General features: G+C 36.9%; 1 protein-coding gene across 4 annotated transcripts in view; it reads right to left on the minus strand.

The window, feature by feature from the left end:
• CUNH9orf135 (chromosome unknown C9orf135 homolog) overlaps positions 1-15561 on the minus strand; it is an 83503-nt gene extending 67942 nt beyond the window's left edge. The window contains exons 1-2 of one of the 4 annotated variants that reach the window (XM_016135525.2): positions 15410-15561; positions 14870-15313 (exon numbers count right to left, since the gene is read on the minus strand). In XM_016135525.2, coding sequence (XP_015991011.2) covers positions 14870-15018 — 149 coding nt within the window. In that variant the 5' untranslated portion in view covers positions 15019-15313; positions 15410-15561. Of the gene's footprint in view, positions 1-14869 lie in introns of all 4 variants that reach the window. The other 3 variants (XM_036217629.1, XM_016135527.2, XM_036217630.1) reach the window with 3 other exon arrangements.
• Positions 15562-17277: the final 1716 nt, after the last annotated feature.

Here is a 17277-nt window from a genome sequence, read left to right on the forward strand (position 1 = left end):
GCCAAAAATGCCATTTAGATCGATGTAAAGAGGATCAAGGTCACTAGAATCTAGTAGGGCAAAGAAAGCTTGAGTGGGTCACATTCTGGACCAATGCCCAACATATCCAGTTGATATATAACTTCCTGCCACCAACTTTACAATCACCTCAAACCCCTAGATTGTGTTCTTCCTATCTCTTCAGGCTTAACATATTCCTAAGTCATGCCTTGTCAAGTGGACCTTCTGGGTCTATTTCTGGGGTCCTTTGGAAGCTTGAGTTTCCTACCATAAGAGTTGAATGATTCCACATCAAATCAGATCTATAAGTCCCCTTTGAATAAATACATTCAAGTCCTCAAGTGAGTTGCAGGGCTGAACAAATTTGAGTCCATAGTGTACTCAGGCAGGGATCTTCAGTTTCCCTGAGGCTTCCCCAGCAGTCAGTGGAGGACAGGGTGGGGTTAGGCCATAGGATACTTCTCAAAGGAAAGGGACCCAAGTTACACTCTAAGGTTCTTGTGGCCCCATGTCTATGTAGGGGAGGCAAGGTGAGAGGTTGCAAAGAAACCAATATCTTTATTACTGCTCTGCATTTCACATTGTTTTATAATTATCCATTAATGAATCTGCCTTCTCATTAGCTAAGAGCTTCTTAGACACAGGGTTTCTTTTCTATTCATCTTTGTGATCTCAATGCCTAGCATAGTCTAACACATTGTAAATGCTTATTAAATCTTAAATGATTGATTGATTGAATGAATGTTCTTACATTTTGTTACTGTCATCTTAATATAAATGCTGAGAGCAACAGCTTTCAAACGTGTTCATAAAAATAACGAGTATCCCAGCTCACTCTGCAAAAGCACACATAAAGAGGGAATGATTATGCATATAGAAATGCTAGTCCTTTGCAGCAAAAACTTGTCTCAGGAGGAATTATAAATCTACTTGCTGAATGGGAAAACTGTCAACATACATATGCATAACATTTATTGCAAAGGGGGTTTGAATTTGAGCAATATCTGACATAAGAACAATAAAAATCCAAGCTGAATTCTAGCTTCTGGTTTCTTGACAAGAGATACATTTTCTTTGTGAATTTCAAAGATGTGAAAAAATGTTTAGTTAAGACTCCAGATGGCAGAATACATTAATTTTAAATTTCAGAATTATTAATTTAGTTCACAACTACTCTCAGCCATTATACTCTCTGATGTAAATCTAACTCAAATGAGAATAGAAAGATACCTTTTCTATTAGGTTTTATAATTATCCATCTAGTACTTCAAAGAAAATTACCCTCAAGAATCAGCTATATTTCCTGATACGTTAGAGCACAAAACCAATAAAATCAAAGACTGCAAAGAAACGTTTGGCAATCTTCTTTAAAGATTTCATAGACAATTGATTTCCATCCTAAAGTAGTGTTATCTGGTGGCACATTCATCAAACTGACAAATGAAGACTTTTAGATGAACTTGCAGAATTATAAGGAAAATCTTATGTCCTTGGGAGATAACTGCAACATTTCCAAGTTATGAAGACATATTTCGTTCTCAGTGTTTCTCATGGTGTATATGTTTTGTGCATCTATAACCATGAAACCACAGAATTTGAAGCTTAAAATGCACTCAAAAGAAAGACCATTTGATGGAGGCAGATAAGTCAAGTCATTTTCTTCTCTCAACATATATTGAGTGGCATGTAAATAAGACTCATCATTATTATGAATTTTCTACACACACACACACACACACACACACACACACACACACACACACACAATCATCAAAAACAGAAGGCTCTGTGGAGAATATTGGAAAGAAACAAAAGAAATTCTGCAGTTGGAGTCTACCCCTATCTTAATAGTTTAAACATTAAATAAATGTTCAGTCTGATTAACTGCCAAAGACATGACTATGAAATCAACTGAACAGACATATATTAAATAGGGTGATACTATAATTGATTATCCCACACTTTTAGAGGAAAATGAGGTACTAAGTAAGCTTGCAGTGGTAAAAACTTGGACTGTTCTTGTCAAACCAGCATCAAAACTTTCTTATCCTATCTTCAGACAACTGGATCTCAATTATCTTCAAATCCTAGGATACTTCTTAGGGTTTCTTTGATCCCACCCCCTATCCAGAAACAGCTTATATTAACTGATCAAAGAAACTCTGAGTGATGGAAGAGTTGGACTAAAGAGATTCAACATTTTTTAAAAATTTTATTAAATGTTTTGGGATGATATTGGTTAATAAGATTATATAAAGTTTCAAGTGTATAATTCTATAATACATCATTTATATATTGCATTATGTGTTCACTCCCAAAGTCAAGTCTCCTATTGTCACCATATATTTGACACCATATATTTGTCACCATATATATTTTACCTTCTTTTACCTCCCGCTTCCCCCTCTGGTAACCACCATACTATTGCCTGTGTTTATTAGTTTTTTTGTTGTTTTGTTTGTTTTGTTTGTTTGTTGCTTTCTGTTTTATATGCCACATATGAGTGAAATCATATGGTTCTGATTCTTTTCCACATGACATTTCACTGGGAAGACATGACACATGTATACAATGGAATACTACTTCAGCCATAAGGAAAGATAAAATATTGCCATTTGCAACAACATGAATGGATCTTGAGAGTCAGAATTTTTAAGTGTATTATATATTAGTAATTATTGTAGTCTCAAGAATACCTTGACAGTATATCCAGCATGAGTGACATGAAGACCAGTTTGCCCCACTCCAAAACAAAAAGCAAACACTTGATTACCTGTGTAAGCTCCTATCTCTATAGTCTTAATATTACTGGCTTAAATAATTTGAATTAGTTACTCTGGAATAACATTGAAGGATTATATTACATGAGTTTAAGGCCCATTTTAATGCACACTTCTGTAAATGCAGGAACAACTGCATATTAAATAAATAATGCAAACTTCTTTGTTTTCAAAGTTAAGCATTTCATTCACATTAGAAACAAATGAACAAGCCTTTCTTCATGAATAGAATCTAGAGTTAAAACAGACTTCCATTACAAACATAGCTACACTGTTGCAGAAAGTTACACCCTACAGAGGTAATCAGAGCTCAGACAACTTTGTTAGAGGAAGGAGAATTTATTAGCCAGAGAAGTGCCTGGGGCTTAACAGCACCAGAGCAAGAGCTCACCTTGGTTAAATTTCTTAGTTTATATACCTTTGTAGTGTTCATGCAAGGGATGTGTGATTCCTTTGTCTGAGGTTTTAAGTGTACCTCTTGACTCAGGATGGGGAGGGGGAGTTTTGGGGGGAGGGATACAAAGGGTAAGGAATTTCCAGACCACTGGTCTTATCTATTTACAGGTCGCCTGTCTTGTAGATGTTGCAAGAGTTTCCAGAAGGCCATTTAGAGATTTACAGGATGTGGCTAATCTACAACTGGCTTAGTTGGTCATTTCTGCAAGCCCTTCCCTTTGCATTTTTCAGATGCCTCCTCTCTTCTCTTAACACAAATAAATATTTTTCCATTTTCTTCCTAGAAATCACTCAAAAGCAGCAAAGGAAATGAAAGAAATAGTAAGAAAACTAAATTTTTGGTAAAATCAGAAGTTATAATCCCCAGATTACATCATGTGCAAGGGTTACCACAAGCAGCTAAGTTCCTCTCTAAGACAACTAGAAGAAATGGAGATAAGAGGTATTAGCAGGCACTCTCAGTAATGAGATTGCCAGAGGTAGGAACTCTCACAATACCAACCAAACTACATTTCTGTGATTATGCAGATAAACTCTTTCACTGAACACAATGGAAAATGTTAGATAAAAAAATATATATGTATTTTAATTTCAACACATTGAAAGTATTTAAGAGCAGAAAATCCAATGGAAATTTCTAGGCCAATTTTGGATGAAAGCCTGTAAACAGTGGAATAAGTAGAATCCCCAAATACCAAATCTACTGGTGCTCTCAGGGTGTTTGTCAACATTGTACTAGAGCAATGGCTTCAGGGCTAGAGAAACAAAAGTCTAGTCCTAGAGCCCACATGGGAGGGAGTTTCACAAGAAGTCTTTCATAGATCATATACATTGTGCTCTCAGATACTATTTCTCCTTCTTTCCTGGGAATGCAAGAGGTTAAAATTCCCAGATCCCATGAAGTCAGTGTGGTCTCTTGCCTAATTCTGGCCAACAAAATAAATATGACCAGAAATGATAATGTGCCATTTCTGGGCTAAGACAGTGAAAGCACCTGTACAATTCTTAACTTTTTCTTCCCCTACCAGAGCAATTGATGACTTTCTGGATGATGGAGCCTCAGTTGGCCTGCATCCCAGAGCAGCAGTCCCCAACCTTTTTGGCATCAAGGACCCATGCTCCCATGAGAATCTAATGCTTGATGATCTGAGGCGGAGCAGTGATGCTAGCGCCAGGGAGCAGCTGAAAATACAGCTGAAGCTTCACCTGCCACTCATCTTCTGCTGTGTGGCACAGTTTCTAACAGGCCATAGACCTGTCCAGTCCACAGCCTGGGAGTTGGGGACCCCTGTCCAGAGCATCTCTGTGGAGTCATGCCCACCCACCACTAAAAACCTATAACAGACTTTGTGTGAGCAGGAAATAAACCTTTATGTATTAAGCCACTGAGATTTTTTAGAGCTATTTGTTATCATAGATTAAGCCTAGCCTATTCTAACATAGAAATTAGTACTGGAAATGGGATGGGTGCTATCTTAATAAAATCTAAAATATACGACATTGGCGAAAAGCCAGGCAGAACAGGAAATTGGAAACTGATTTCACAGGCTGGAAAGACTAAACATTTGATAGCCACAGTAGATGAAAAGTCAAATCATGTACCTAGCAAGAACGGGAAAGAATTAGAAAACAGTTCTGTGTGTGAATTGCTATTGACAACTGATTTTGCCAAAATATTTAAAAAAGGGAGAGAGAGAGGGAGATAAATTCAGAAACTGGCTGGTTGACAAGATAAAGGGAAATGAGAGAATCCAGAAATTTGGATCCTTGAAATGTTAGAAAAGCCAACGAACTTTAGGTCTCATACAGTAAGAGAGAAAACTGAGAAAGACTTTTTGAGACAGAGTTCCATTAAAGCTTATGCTTATAGCAAGGTTCTTCTTATTGCCAGAGCTTCCCAGTAAATTAAGTTACATTAAAGTAGATATCAGCTTAAGGAGTTGGTCAAATGGAAATTCCCAGGGTTTCTGATTTCTGTAATTACAACAGTCTCGAAGTGACATTTAAAATGTTATGAGGAGAAAAAATAAAGAAATACAACAAGTCTGAGAAGTTTGTCTAGAAAGAATTGAGAGTGAGGTTACTAGCAATTGGAATTAACTGGGTTCAAACAAATAAGAAACTAAGTTTTAAGACTCATCCTTCCAAAAGAACCAAGAGTTTACATTTTAAAATCCTTTATCCGTTCAACATTTAAAATATCTTTTGGCCCCCCAAACTTCTGCAAACAGAAAATGAACTGAGACAGCCAAACAACCCACAGGAGGGTATATTCCATAACACCCTTTGCAGGTGTGGTCAAGGAGAGTAATAGAAAAGATCACAAGGATAGAGCCAAGGGCCACAGAGAGAAATAGGAAGGAAAGAGAAGCCACTGACAGAAAACAGAATAAGGAACTAGTCAAAGAACATTGCTGGCATCAGTGTAGGGTTCCCTAACAAAGTTTGCCTGACAGGATTTAAGAAGGTCTGCGGACAAATCACAGTCCTGCCACTTCCATCCTTCCTCTTTCTAAGCAGGAATACTTACTGAAGTTATCTTTTCCCCGTCCCATCATTGTATATTGTTGCTTTATAGGTTTTTGCACCGATGAGATGCCACAGCTAGATTTAGTAGAAAGACCATACAGCATAACGTGTGGAGATTTTGGACTTTTGGCCTGTGACTGGATGGAATCTGGGTCATTTTCCTTAATTAACTGGGTGAACATGGTCTTCATGTGTGAAGAGTGAGACCAAAATATGGTGACCTGCCTAAGGGTACATCTTCAAGTGCACATGGAACTTTCACAGAAATTAAGAAAAAAATATTTCAATCTGTTTAAAAGATACAAATAACAATGCAATAATCCATAGTATCCATAATAATCCAGAAATCCATAACACATTTTTAAAGAAATCTGTCTTCAGTCTAGAAATATTTAAATACTTTATCAAACAACTCTTAAAGATCAATATAAACTTAAATAGCTGAATTTCTCAAAAATTCCAATAAATAGAAATGCTACTTATAAGAATCCGTAGAATATAGCTAAAGCAGTACCTAGAGAAAAATCCAAATCTTCTAAGTACTTATATCAATAAAAATGAAACAATAGAAATAAATAAATAAAACATCTAATTTAAAAACAGAAAAAGAATAAGCAAGCCAAAAGAAATCAGAATGATAGAATGATACAAGATAAAAGCAGAATGAAATGAAGTAGAAGACAGAACAAATGAGTATGTAAACAAAAGAGATAAACCCCTATTTGAAAAATCAAGAAAAAAGGGCAATAGAGGGGTATAATATCCATACCAAAGAATATTACTAGGCAATTAAAATAAATGAAGTACTCAGGTATGCTACAACATGGATGAACATTATATTATGCCAAGTAAAAGAAGCCAGCCACATAGGATCATATACTATCATATATTACACAATTTCACCCATATTAAATGGCTAGTATAGCCAAATCTACAGAGATAGAAAGTAGATTAGTAGTTGTTTGGGAGCAATAGCTAAAAGAAACAGCACTTCTTTTGGGGTTAATGAAAATGTCCTAAAATCAATTGTGTTGATAGGTGTACAACTCTACTAAAAGCCAATACACTTTAAAAAGGTGATTTGTATAACATGTGAACTGTATCTTGATAAAGTTGTTAAAAATAAGATATAACCACTCACCACACTGTACAATTGAAACTAGTATATTATTGTATGCCAACTATAATTGGAAAAAAAAAACTCATTGAATTGTATAATGTAAATACGAGCAAGTAATTGTCTATTATATTTCAATGACATCCCCCCCCCTAAAAGGATATAACCCTCAAAATAGAAGAAAAAATTTTAAATAATGAAACTACTTTCCCTAACTCTATGCAAATATATTTGGAATGCTAGATGACACGCGAACTTTCTAAGAAACAATTTACCAAAATTGTCCCCAGTAGAAACAAAAGTCTAAACAGACAATTTCCAAAGAAGAAACGGAGGAAGTTGTCAAAGAAAAAAGAGTTACCCCCCTCAAAATAGTACTAGGCCCAGGTGTTTTTATTGTGGGAGGAAATATCTTACTTGTGCCTGAATGTTTGCAGGACATTTGGCGTGCCTTGACCTGCTCACCTGTCAGGGGTATGCAGGCATGAGTGGGGATAGTAAGACCCATAGTGGATCACATTACATTCACTACACTAACTTTAACATGAGTGTAAACTAACTGGAGGTATAGCCTTTTCAAATAATTTTTATTTATTATAGGATGGTTTAATACACACAAAAAAATCCAGTAAAAATCATACAATCTATCTAGACTAAATTTTTCTAATAATTCCCATAATATACATGCTATTTATTTATTGCAAAGAATTTAATCTCCTTTTACAGAAAGCACTAGGAAGAATATCTTGAAATTATAATGTATGAATGACTTATCAAAAATGCCCACACATATTTTCGAACATTCTGGGGAAAGGGATAGTAAGGCCCTCAGTTAAAGACTAATACGACACCTTTATTCTTAATGTGAATCCTAGGAGCTAAGATAACCTCCTCTAGAAAACTTTGCCTGGTCCAACAGACCTAACTGTGCCTCTTGAATGTTCCCAGAGCACCCTGCTTACCCTAATCCTAGCACATATCACAGAGCATAGTGGCATAGTGATTGCCCCATTAGCCTTCCTCACTTCCTTCTCACTGTAATCATGACCCCCTAGGGCAGGGAGGATGCCCAGCAGAGTTCCTGTAACATGACAATGATTCAATAATTTCTTTTTAACAAATAGTATTCAAAAAAGAGTTCTTTCTTTAGCACAAACTTTTTAAAAGTGATTTTATATTGTATTTGATTTTATTCTATTGTAAAAGCTCAATTAATATTTCTGGCTTCTGGCTGAGCATCTGTGTTTTTCCAAGTGTTTAAAAACTTGTGACAAGTCATTCATATATTTTAATTTCAAAACACTTTTCCTAATAATTTCTATAAAAGGAGACTAAATTCTTTGCAATAAATAAATAAAATTATATTAATTATTCCATTGATTAAACCTGGAACAACCTGATTGGGAATCTAACATCTTAAAAAAGAAACAATTTTTCTGCCAATTAATTTTTTTGTTAATGCATGAAAACTCAGTTAAATCAAAAATAAAATACACTGTATGACTAATAACAATTAAAATGAATTTGTATTTCAAGTAGAATAAAGCAAATAGTAATAAAAAATTAGTGTCTATCAAAAACAGTAACATAATATTCAAATTTATTCAGAATTGACTTTTCTGAAGCATCACAAAGATCTGTTCATCTAATCTCTACACAAGATATCTGTTTCCTGCTCATTACATCTAAGGTCAATTTTTAAAAACTGAATTGGGTTGATATTTGTTTGGGGCATGAGTGGTAGGGGTTGGTGGAATGTAGTTTGAAGTCAAAATAACAGCAAATGTAGAAAATGCTCAATATATTAATGGGTTGTATTCTAAACTTTTACTGTAAAATTGAGTTTTTGGAATTTAGAATTCATTCTCCACTATAGTAGTGATCTCTTTCTATAGTAGATGTTGTAGATATCTACTATTGGCTAAGATGGAATATAGTAGATATCTATAGGATTGCCAGCCTAGCTCTTCTTTCTCCTGGATTGATCCACCTCGCCCCATGGCTATTGGAGAGCTACCATATTTCTATCTAACCTTGCCCAATCAGATGAGCCCAAGCAGATATCTGGGCCAGGAATGGATGTCTGGCCTGGAATTTTTGGATTCGGAACCAAAAATACCTTAAAACCAACCTTTCTTTGTGGGATAAGGATGTCAAGTATAAATTCCAGAAGTGCAGCAGCCATTTTCCCATAGTTTTCAATGATAAGATGAAGCAAACACACAGAGGAGAAAGGAAAAATAAAGCAAGATCTGGATGCATTTGCATTCCTTGCTCCAGCTATCCCCAAGGTTGAGCTGCACCCCTGCCCTCCTATCTGATGATCAGCCATTTATGAATATCGTGAGCTAATTTAATCTCTTGCTTTTCTTAGACTACTGCAAACTGAGCATGTTGCTTGCAACCAAAAGACTGACCAGCACACACAGAAAATGGTAGCACTAGGTGGCTTCCCATGCCAACTCAGAAAAATTTATCTAAGAATATTAGTTCTGGTGCTATTAAAAATCTGGAGTCTGAGTATCCTGGTGTTCATAGGCCAAACCTCTCCTTATCAAAATGTCACTAAGCCCCATCTTCTTCTTACATCCCACTGCAAACCTCACACCCTTAAGTAGAAAGGGATCATCAGCATGGTAAGATAGGGAAAGCTTGGTGCAAAAGTACTTGTGATTGTCTGTGAAGGAAAAAATAAAGGAGAATTACAATGAGGAAGGGGCTTTAGAGGCTCCTGTGGTCCTGGTAAGAAATGGTCCCAAGTGTAGGGGTTTGGCTCAGGCAGAGGTACTTGTATACAGCAATGACTTTCCTAATCGAAGTGCACCCACATGTTCTGGAATACTCTGCCTTACAAGGGTTCACCTTATAAGCAAAACTGTTTTATTTCGGCCAATGCCAGTTAATTTGAGCAAAACCTCACACAAATGTCTAAGTACAACAATTCTGTAATCACACATATTCAAAATAATAATTTGAATGGAACTTTATAAAAGAAAATAGCATTGAAAGAAAAAAGTAGTCAGGGCAAAAGGATGCAGAATCTCTTGGATGTCATCTTGAAAAACAAAAAATAAGGAACGTCTTCTCCAAAACTACTACATTCAAAAGCATTTGTGGGTATGTGCGTATGTTGAGGAATAAGAACGTAGGACTAGATTAAAAATAACCATGGCGTAGGATCTACCATTATAGAACACAGACAGAATGAAAGGGTGGTTAAACCAAATGAATGTGAATAGCAACATCCTTTTTATCCAACATAAACTAGCAATTAAAAAGATATTTTAAAAAGACTCACAATAAACCGTGAAGAATGACTCAGACTCTGAAAGCAATGAAGTATTGTGTCTAAATTCTGATCATTTAGAGAATGTTTGCTTCAGGGGAAAGTTATAGAAAATGATATCAATTTTTTAAAGTAATTTTATTCTTATTATGAAAATAATACATGTTAATTGTACAAAATGTAAAAGTGGCAAAGAGGAAAAAAGAAAAGGACAAATAATTCGTAAATCTACCATTCAGTAGTAAATATTTTGCATTATATGGTGAATAATATTTCAGTCTCTTTTCAATGCATAGACATATTTTTTAACAAAAGAATGTTACACACTGCCTTTTTTTTCTCACTTATCGTGAGGTTATACTTTTAAATCTTAATCTTTGTACTGTTTTTGCTTAACTTTAAAATAACATTTGCTCTAACGAACCAGAGGCATCCACATTTGCCTTGGGAAGATCTAGGACGGTTGTGCCAGGAGTATGAAGAAAAATAATGTGTTGCTGATTAACTTCTGACTAACAACATGGACTTTTTCAGTGCTGAGGGAGATATTTTTCTTGAAAGTCAGGCATTGTTGAGAAATAAAAGATTTAAATTTCTTAAGTTTCTATTAACAACAAGACCCAGAAGCTCCCGAACATGGGACAGATAGGGTGATCTTAAAATTTATGTTTTAAAGCAGATCACTTTAGAAAACGAAAGAACTCTTCATAAATCTCAGGCCAATGGGAGCAAACCACAGTATACATACACCCTCTCTACAGAGCATTTGATGGAAGCTGAGTTGAGTGTCGGTGGACCAGTTGCAGGACTGTCATGTTGAGGGATGGAGGTGCATCTACCACAGTGGCTGTGGGGTGACCAGCCTAACTCAGTGGCTGGGGAAGAACAAGCCTGGCATGGGGATCTGTAGTGTCAGCAAGAGCCAAAGTGGAACTGAGTCCATAAGCAGAGATATCAGGTCTTCAACAAACCAAGTGGATTAGTTACAAATTCACCAGCAGCGGGCACACAAGTTGAAGAAAGGATGAGGAGAGGAAGAACAAGGTCCTACACATGGATCCGAGGGCCTCACTCCATCACCACCAAAGTATCACATAACCTCAGTACCTCATACATACACAGCTGCCACTGGGGGAAGTAGAGAAAAAGTGGGTGCTGTTCTGAAAGAGACTATTTCAATCTAACTCAAAGAGACAGAGATGTCCTTTAATGGCATGTTTGAATTTTTGTCTAGTAAACAAGAGTTGAAAAGCCATAAGGATCAGTTTTAGAAAATAAATTTTATATGTGCATCTAAGTTGTATGAAAATTTCTATTCTGCTACCCACTAGATAGTGAATATATTTCCATGTCTTTGGTCTACTATTACATCATCTTAAATGGTCACATATTATAATTTAGATTTTTTTTTTAAAGTATGAGTTAAGGAAAAAAGTTCTCTTTAAAGGACAAATATCATTTGTCCCTATATTAACTCAAAATCTCCTTAGTACTTGTTGATCCCTTGTAAGTCATGCACTACAACTAGGAAGAGAATAGCTTAGCTCCCATTTTAAATTCTTTACCATTCTAATTGGAAGTCCAATGCATTATACCTAAGTTCACTTATACAGCGGTGACCAAGCATGTTTTGATGTCATTCTATTGCATCAGGATTATGGCTCTGAGAATCAACTCTGCTTTTATTATGGATAATAAAATATTCATGCTATCCTGTAGTCTTTTGCCTCGGCGCCTTTTTAAAGTATAAAATAGAGGGCCCCAGCCTGCATTACCTTTTGGGTTTCTGTGTGTGTTCTTTCTACCCTCTCATTTGTTCGTTTCTTTGATAAACATCAATTGAGCATCCACTCTGTTCTTACCACTTGTTTTGAGGTTTATTCTTCTCACTTCTCATTATTGACCCAAAAAAGCCCCTTTAAAGTCTCTTCTGTCCCTGCTGCAAATTCTATGCTGTGTACATGGAAACCACATTACCAAACTTATTTAAAATGTGCACAAAATAAGAGTTAATAAGTTTTTGATTAAGAGCCTGAGTTATTAAAGGTAGGGCCATTTTTACAATGCAATCACCAGCAAAAAGCACAAAAATGCAAAACAAAACAAAAAAGCGGCACTAATAGACTTTGAAAATAATACTTGTTCGCAGTATGAGCACTGAAATGAAGACAGCATGTAACTGTCTGACCTCAACTAGAAATATGTTTGCCTTTCTGCATATGTCCATAAATGACCATGAAAGTGTTGCAAGTATTGATTTGGGGTTACAAATAAATTTTAGCAAGTAGACGAATTCGTAAATACACAACCCACAAATAATGAGAATCAACTGTATTTGCCATCTATAGAGAACTACTTTTATTTCCTTATGATGCTGCTTCCTACTATTCAATTGTACTTGCCTATTCTCTTTTGTATACCTATGAAGCTCCTTTTCTTCTTTTTAAATCCTTCTCAGAAAATCACACACATACACACCCCTCCTCTTCCCGTTCCCGTTGGCCTCTTATACTCATCTCTATCTGCACAAACCAGATTATTGACATTCTCTTTTACTGGTCTATGAAACTCCTTGAAGTCAATAACCATGTTCTATATACATATATAACCGTTATTATGATTACCCTGTGTCAGGCTGTATGTTAAAAGGTGTTTCACATACAATACCTTGTTTAATCTTATAGTAATCCTATTGTTCCCATTTTACAGTTTCAGAGACAGAGGCCCAGACCAGTCATGTCACTTGCCATATCACAAGCTGCAGAGCTGATGTCAAACCTAGAGCCCAACCTTTTAACCATTATGTTATCCTAAAGAAATAGTATTAGGTACCACATATTATTGACTGCTTATTATGTGCCAGGCATGGTGCTAAATGGTGAGATAATTTACACAAATTATTTCATTGAATCCCCTTCATCCCTCTCTGTGTCTCCAACACGTGGTAAAGTGTGTGACACACAAATGTTAGTTGGATTAAATTTATTTCTTCGTGCTCCCAAACCTTCTTTCTAAAACTAAGCACGAACACTTTATACATTTCCAGCAGCAGCCAGAATGACTTTCAATGTTACACCGCCCTTCTCCCCAACCAAGTTCCTCACCTCCTTCTCATTTATGTTCTTCTGTGGTTTTGCTATTGATGTCAGCAATACTCACAAGGCAACTTTCAAAGCAATGGAGAAAAGAACAGAAGCACGATCCACTTGAAAAAGATCTTTCTCTTTAACAATAATTTCTAGTAGTGATTTATATTATGACATGAATCCTTATGGAGTAACAGAATCATGGAAGATCTAAGTGTTTTGCTTGAGAGCCCATTAGGCAAGCCTTATATGAGGCTAAAGGATTTTCTGTTTCTCAATATAACTTTGGATTTCAAATTTATATAACCTCTCATGCTGAATTCAAAGCAGTCAGTTTTAGGGATGAGAAGTAAAAGTAAGGGAGTAGGCTAGTGGGAAAGTAGGCTATAGAAAGTTTGCAAGAAACTGCAGAGCTCTCATAAATAAATGGGATTAAGGAGGGCTTAACCTTAGGGATAGAGTCAAAATCATTCATCATCTTTCAATGACAAAAGATTAAAGTCCACAAGATTTGAGATCTCTTCTCATTTCTCTCATTCTGCTCTCTTCCCCAGAATATTCTAAATACTCCAAAAGTATTGTCAACAGCATAGCCAGCAAAATTGACCCAAAGGACGGAATCCTAATTGCCCTAAAAGTTCCCATTTTTCTCCCAGTGATATGTCATGGTTTTGATATTGGTTAGTGCAATCTTTAATAAAACAAGATAATCTCTAAGTGAATTCCAAGTCCAAGGTTTAAAGCAGAGGAAGTAAAGCAAACGCCTTAGGGCCCAGGTAAGAATGTGTAGGAGTTATGTTACCAGAGAGAACTCTCATCTTGAGTAGCCAATACTCAGCTCCAGTACATTCATAATTGCCAGGAGGAATAAAAAAAAGACATAATCCTTGATTTTTATGTGTGATCTTCTGATTTTATATGTGGGCAATTAATTTAAAAGCAAAAAGGAAATGGAAACACAGTACATGCCAAAAACTGTTGGCCTTACCCAGTGAGAAATACCAGTTTGCAATTTCTGACCAGAAAGTCCTAGTAGTCTAAGGGATGTTTAGAGACTTCTTTCAAATTATTCAATGTGCCTCACTGACCCCAAGAAAAGGCAGTCTTGGAGCCCATCCTCTGAAAAATACCTCCCTCCTGTTGTGGCCTTGACCTCCTAATGGACCCTGTCTTTTATGAGTACTTATCCCAGAAATGTGATTTCCAGGCTCTGAAAACACCCTCCTAAATATCCTGCATGTGCGTGATCTATGACCTCTGGTGGCCAGGAAGCTGGCTGCAGCAGGTCTCAGTTCTGGGCAGCAACTCTTGAGGGGCTCTCCTGTGCCCTCCCCGTTTCCCCGACTTGCACTCCTACCCTCTCCGTCTCTCTTTTGAAGATGTTTCCCTTTCTTTTCTCCCTCTCCTCTGCTCTCCCACTTCTCTTTCGTCTTTCTTTTTCACCTCTTCCTTCTTTCCCTATTTCTCTGCTCCTTTCCTCTATTTTCATTCTTCTGTTTATTCTCTCCTCTCCACCTCGTCCTCTCTCTGTTACTCTCATTCCCTCTTTCTCCCATTCCTCCCCTTCTCCCCGTCCCAGCACAGGGAAATGGGGAAATTTGGAGAACTTGCTCACCAGGAATACACCAACACCGGCTTCGAGTATATCTTGTGATGGGAGCGGAGGGTCAGAGAGCCCTTGCGCTCCAGCAAATCCGTAGGTCCGAGCTCATACCGGTATTGCCCACTGCTGCACATATCCTGGCAGGAGCCGTCCATGGCCATCCTCGAGGTACACACCTCAGAGGATTTCCCCCTTCACTTGTTCTGCGCAGCGCCGACGTCCACCAAGACTCGGCGTCTCTCATCTCCTAAGCAACCTAGGGCGGGGTCAATGGAGGGGCGGATCCCTCAAACTTAATTACTTTGGTTTCCTAGACAGTACGGCTGCTGATTCAAAGGAGACCGCATTTCCCAGAATGCAATGCAGGGCGTGTTGGGACTTCATAGCAGGAGGGAGAGAGATCTGCATCTTGGGACCTGTAGTTTCGCCCGCCCACCGGCCAAATCCCCGGAGCGGCTGGGAGCAGAGTTAAGGGGTAGTCGCTGGTCAGTTAAGGGCAATGAGACCTGAGCCGGGAGAGGGGTCTTTTCCGCTACCCTTGCAGGTTCTTACCATCCATCATCTACCTGTTGCCATCACACCTTCTGCTTACAAGTTTGACCGAAAGGGAGCAAGAGAACACCCATCAAACCCTAAATTATCTCATTTCTATCTATATAGCTTTTCTAAGAAGAAAGAGGAGGAGCAGAATCATTCTGCAAATCAGCTAGAAAGCCTGAGGATGAAAAGGTCTGGCTGCTTCTAGTTTCAGCTTCTATTTCAACCTTTCTGAGCACGAGTTTCTTTCTCTGAAAAATCAAGGAGAGAGTGGGACTGGGGGCGGGATGTGGGGGGTGGAAACAAGAATCTGAAGTCGCTTCACATGGGTACAGTTTAGGGCTCCAGGGCATTCAGCTCCTTAAGACTTGCCAAGTTCTTATCATTTAAATATTTGATATTTTGTAACAACACAAATTCATCACATTTCTGTGTTGTGAGTCATGTGAAAAGGATTTCAAAAAGATTATAGCATTGCCTTCCAGAAATCGTTGGACAGCTGTCTTATAGAAGAAAAATGCTTATTTTATTTTTGACTTTCCAAGTAAAGAATTCTCCCTGACCTCAGCTGAACACCTTAAGGGAATTGATGGACTTACTCATGGCAATTCTTATGGGCAAAGTGCTTTTAGTACATGGCTTCATCTCAGAGTATTGAATGAGCGAATAAATAAATATTACCTTAGATTGTTTTAGATTTATCTGCATTCCATAACTTCCAGAGGTATCTTACTTTAAGAGGACCATGTGTGCACACAAAAATTCAAATTTAAAAACAAATTAAGAGATATTTCACATTACAAATAGATTTTCTAGTTTGCAAAAGATTTATTATAGTACTCTTCTTGATACTGAGGTGCTCTTCTGGATCATTTTCACAAATTTGATTATACACAACTACTGAGTGCTTCTCTGTGGCCTGTGGTACCTAAGACCTCTATTACACTGCAGTTAAGCCACGTTATTTGAAACCAAACCAGCTAAATGTTAGTAAAGTGCTGAATGCTATTTAGCCCTTTCCTTCTTGAAGAAATGAAAAGAAAAATAGAAATTAACTTTGAAAAGGTAAATAAGATCTGTGTTAAGCTCAGTTCCGTACAAAATATAGCATATTGCTATTGATCCAAATTTTACCATCATTCTATCATCAGTTGGTTTGTGTGTTTCTTTTACTTATGCTTAAAGTGTTGGCAACTTAATACATGTGCAACCAAGATATCAAGTCTGTGCATCTAATTTGACACAGAGACAGCAGTTGCCCAGACCCAAGACATTTCTGTGGTGCTATGGTGCTACAGATATTTGAAAACTTTTCAGCACACCAGGTAGCAATAAGTTTAAAAAATAAGAAAAAGATAGCTTGTTATTTTAGAGTTCTTTACGCCAAGCTAACAACCTATTTTAATATACGAATATCCTTTTTTGTTATACTATTCTCTTTCCTCTTTATAAGAACTTTATAAGCTTTATTGTCTTGTGTCTATTAAATACTTTTCAACGTCCTCATGTTGAGATGTAGGAGATTCACTCTCTGACACCCTCAAATTTAGATGCTTTTTATTCTTTTTGTATACACTAGTACATTCTGTAGAATTTTTGGTTTGTTGATTTCTTATCGATAAAATAGGAATAAAACAGTATTTATCTCAGGAGAACTTATGAGAATTACATAAGATAATAACTACATTGAAAGCAGGCGGACCATTGTCTCATAGATGGTCAATCATCAATTAAATTTCAACTATACTGCTATTATTACTTCCTAACTTTGTCCTTATCATTTGGGAAAAACATCTTAAAATGTAACTACTGTTTGTGTGAAATTTCCTAAGTATAGCTATTGTTTTTCAAGCTTTGTGTATTTATAAGTTCTTTTTAATGAC

This window comes from Rousettus aegyptiacus, unplaced genomic scaffold, assembly GCF_014176215.1.
Source record: "Rousettus aegyptiacus isolate mRouAeg1 unplaced genomic scaffold, mRouAeg1.p scaffold_m13_p_3, whole genome shotgun sequence".
NCBI lineage: Eukaryota > Metazoa > Chordata > Mammalia > Chiroptera > Pteropodidae > Rousettus > Rousettus aegyptiacus.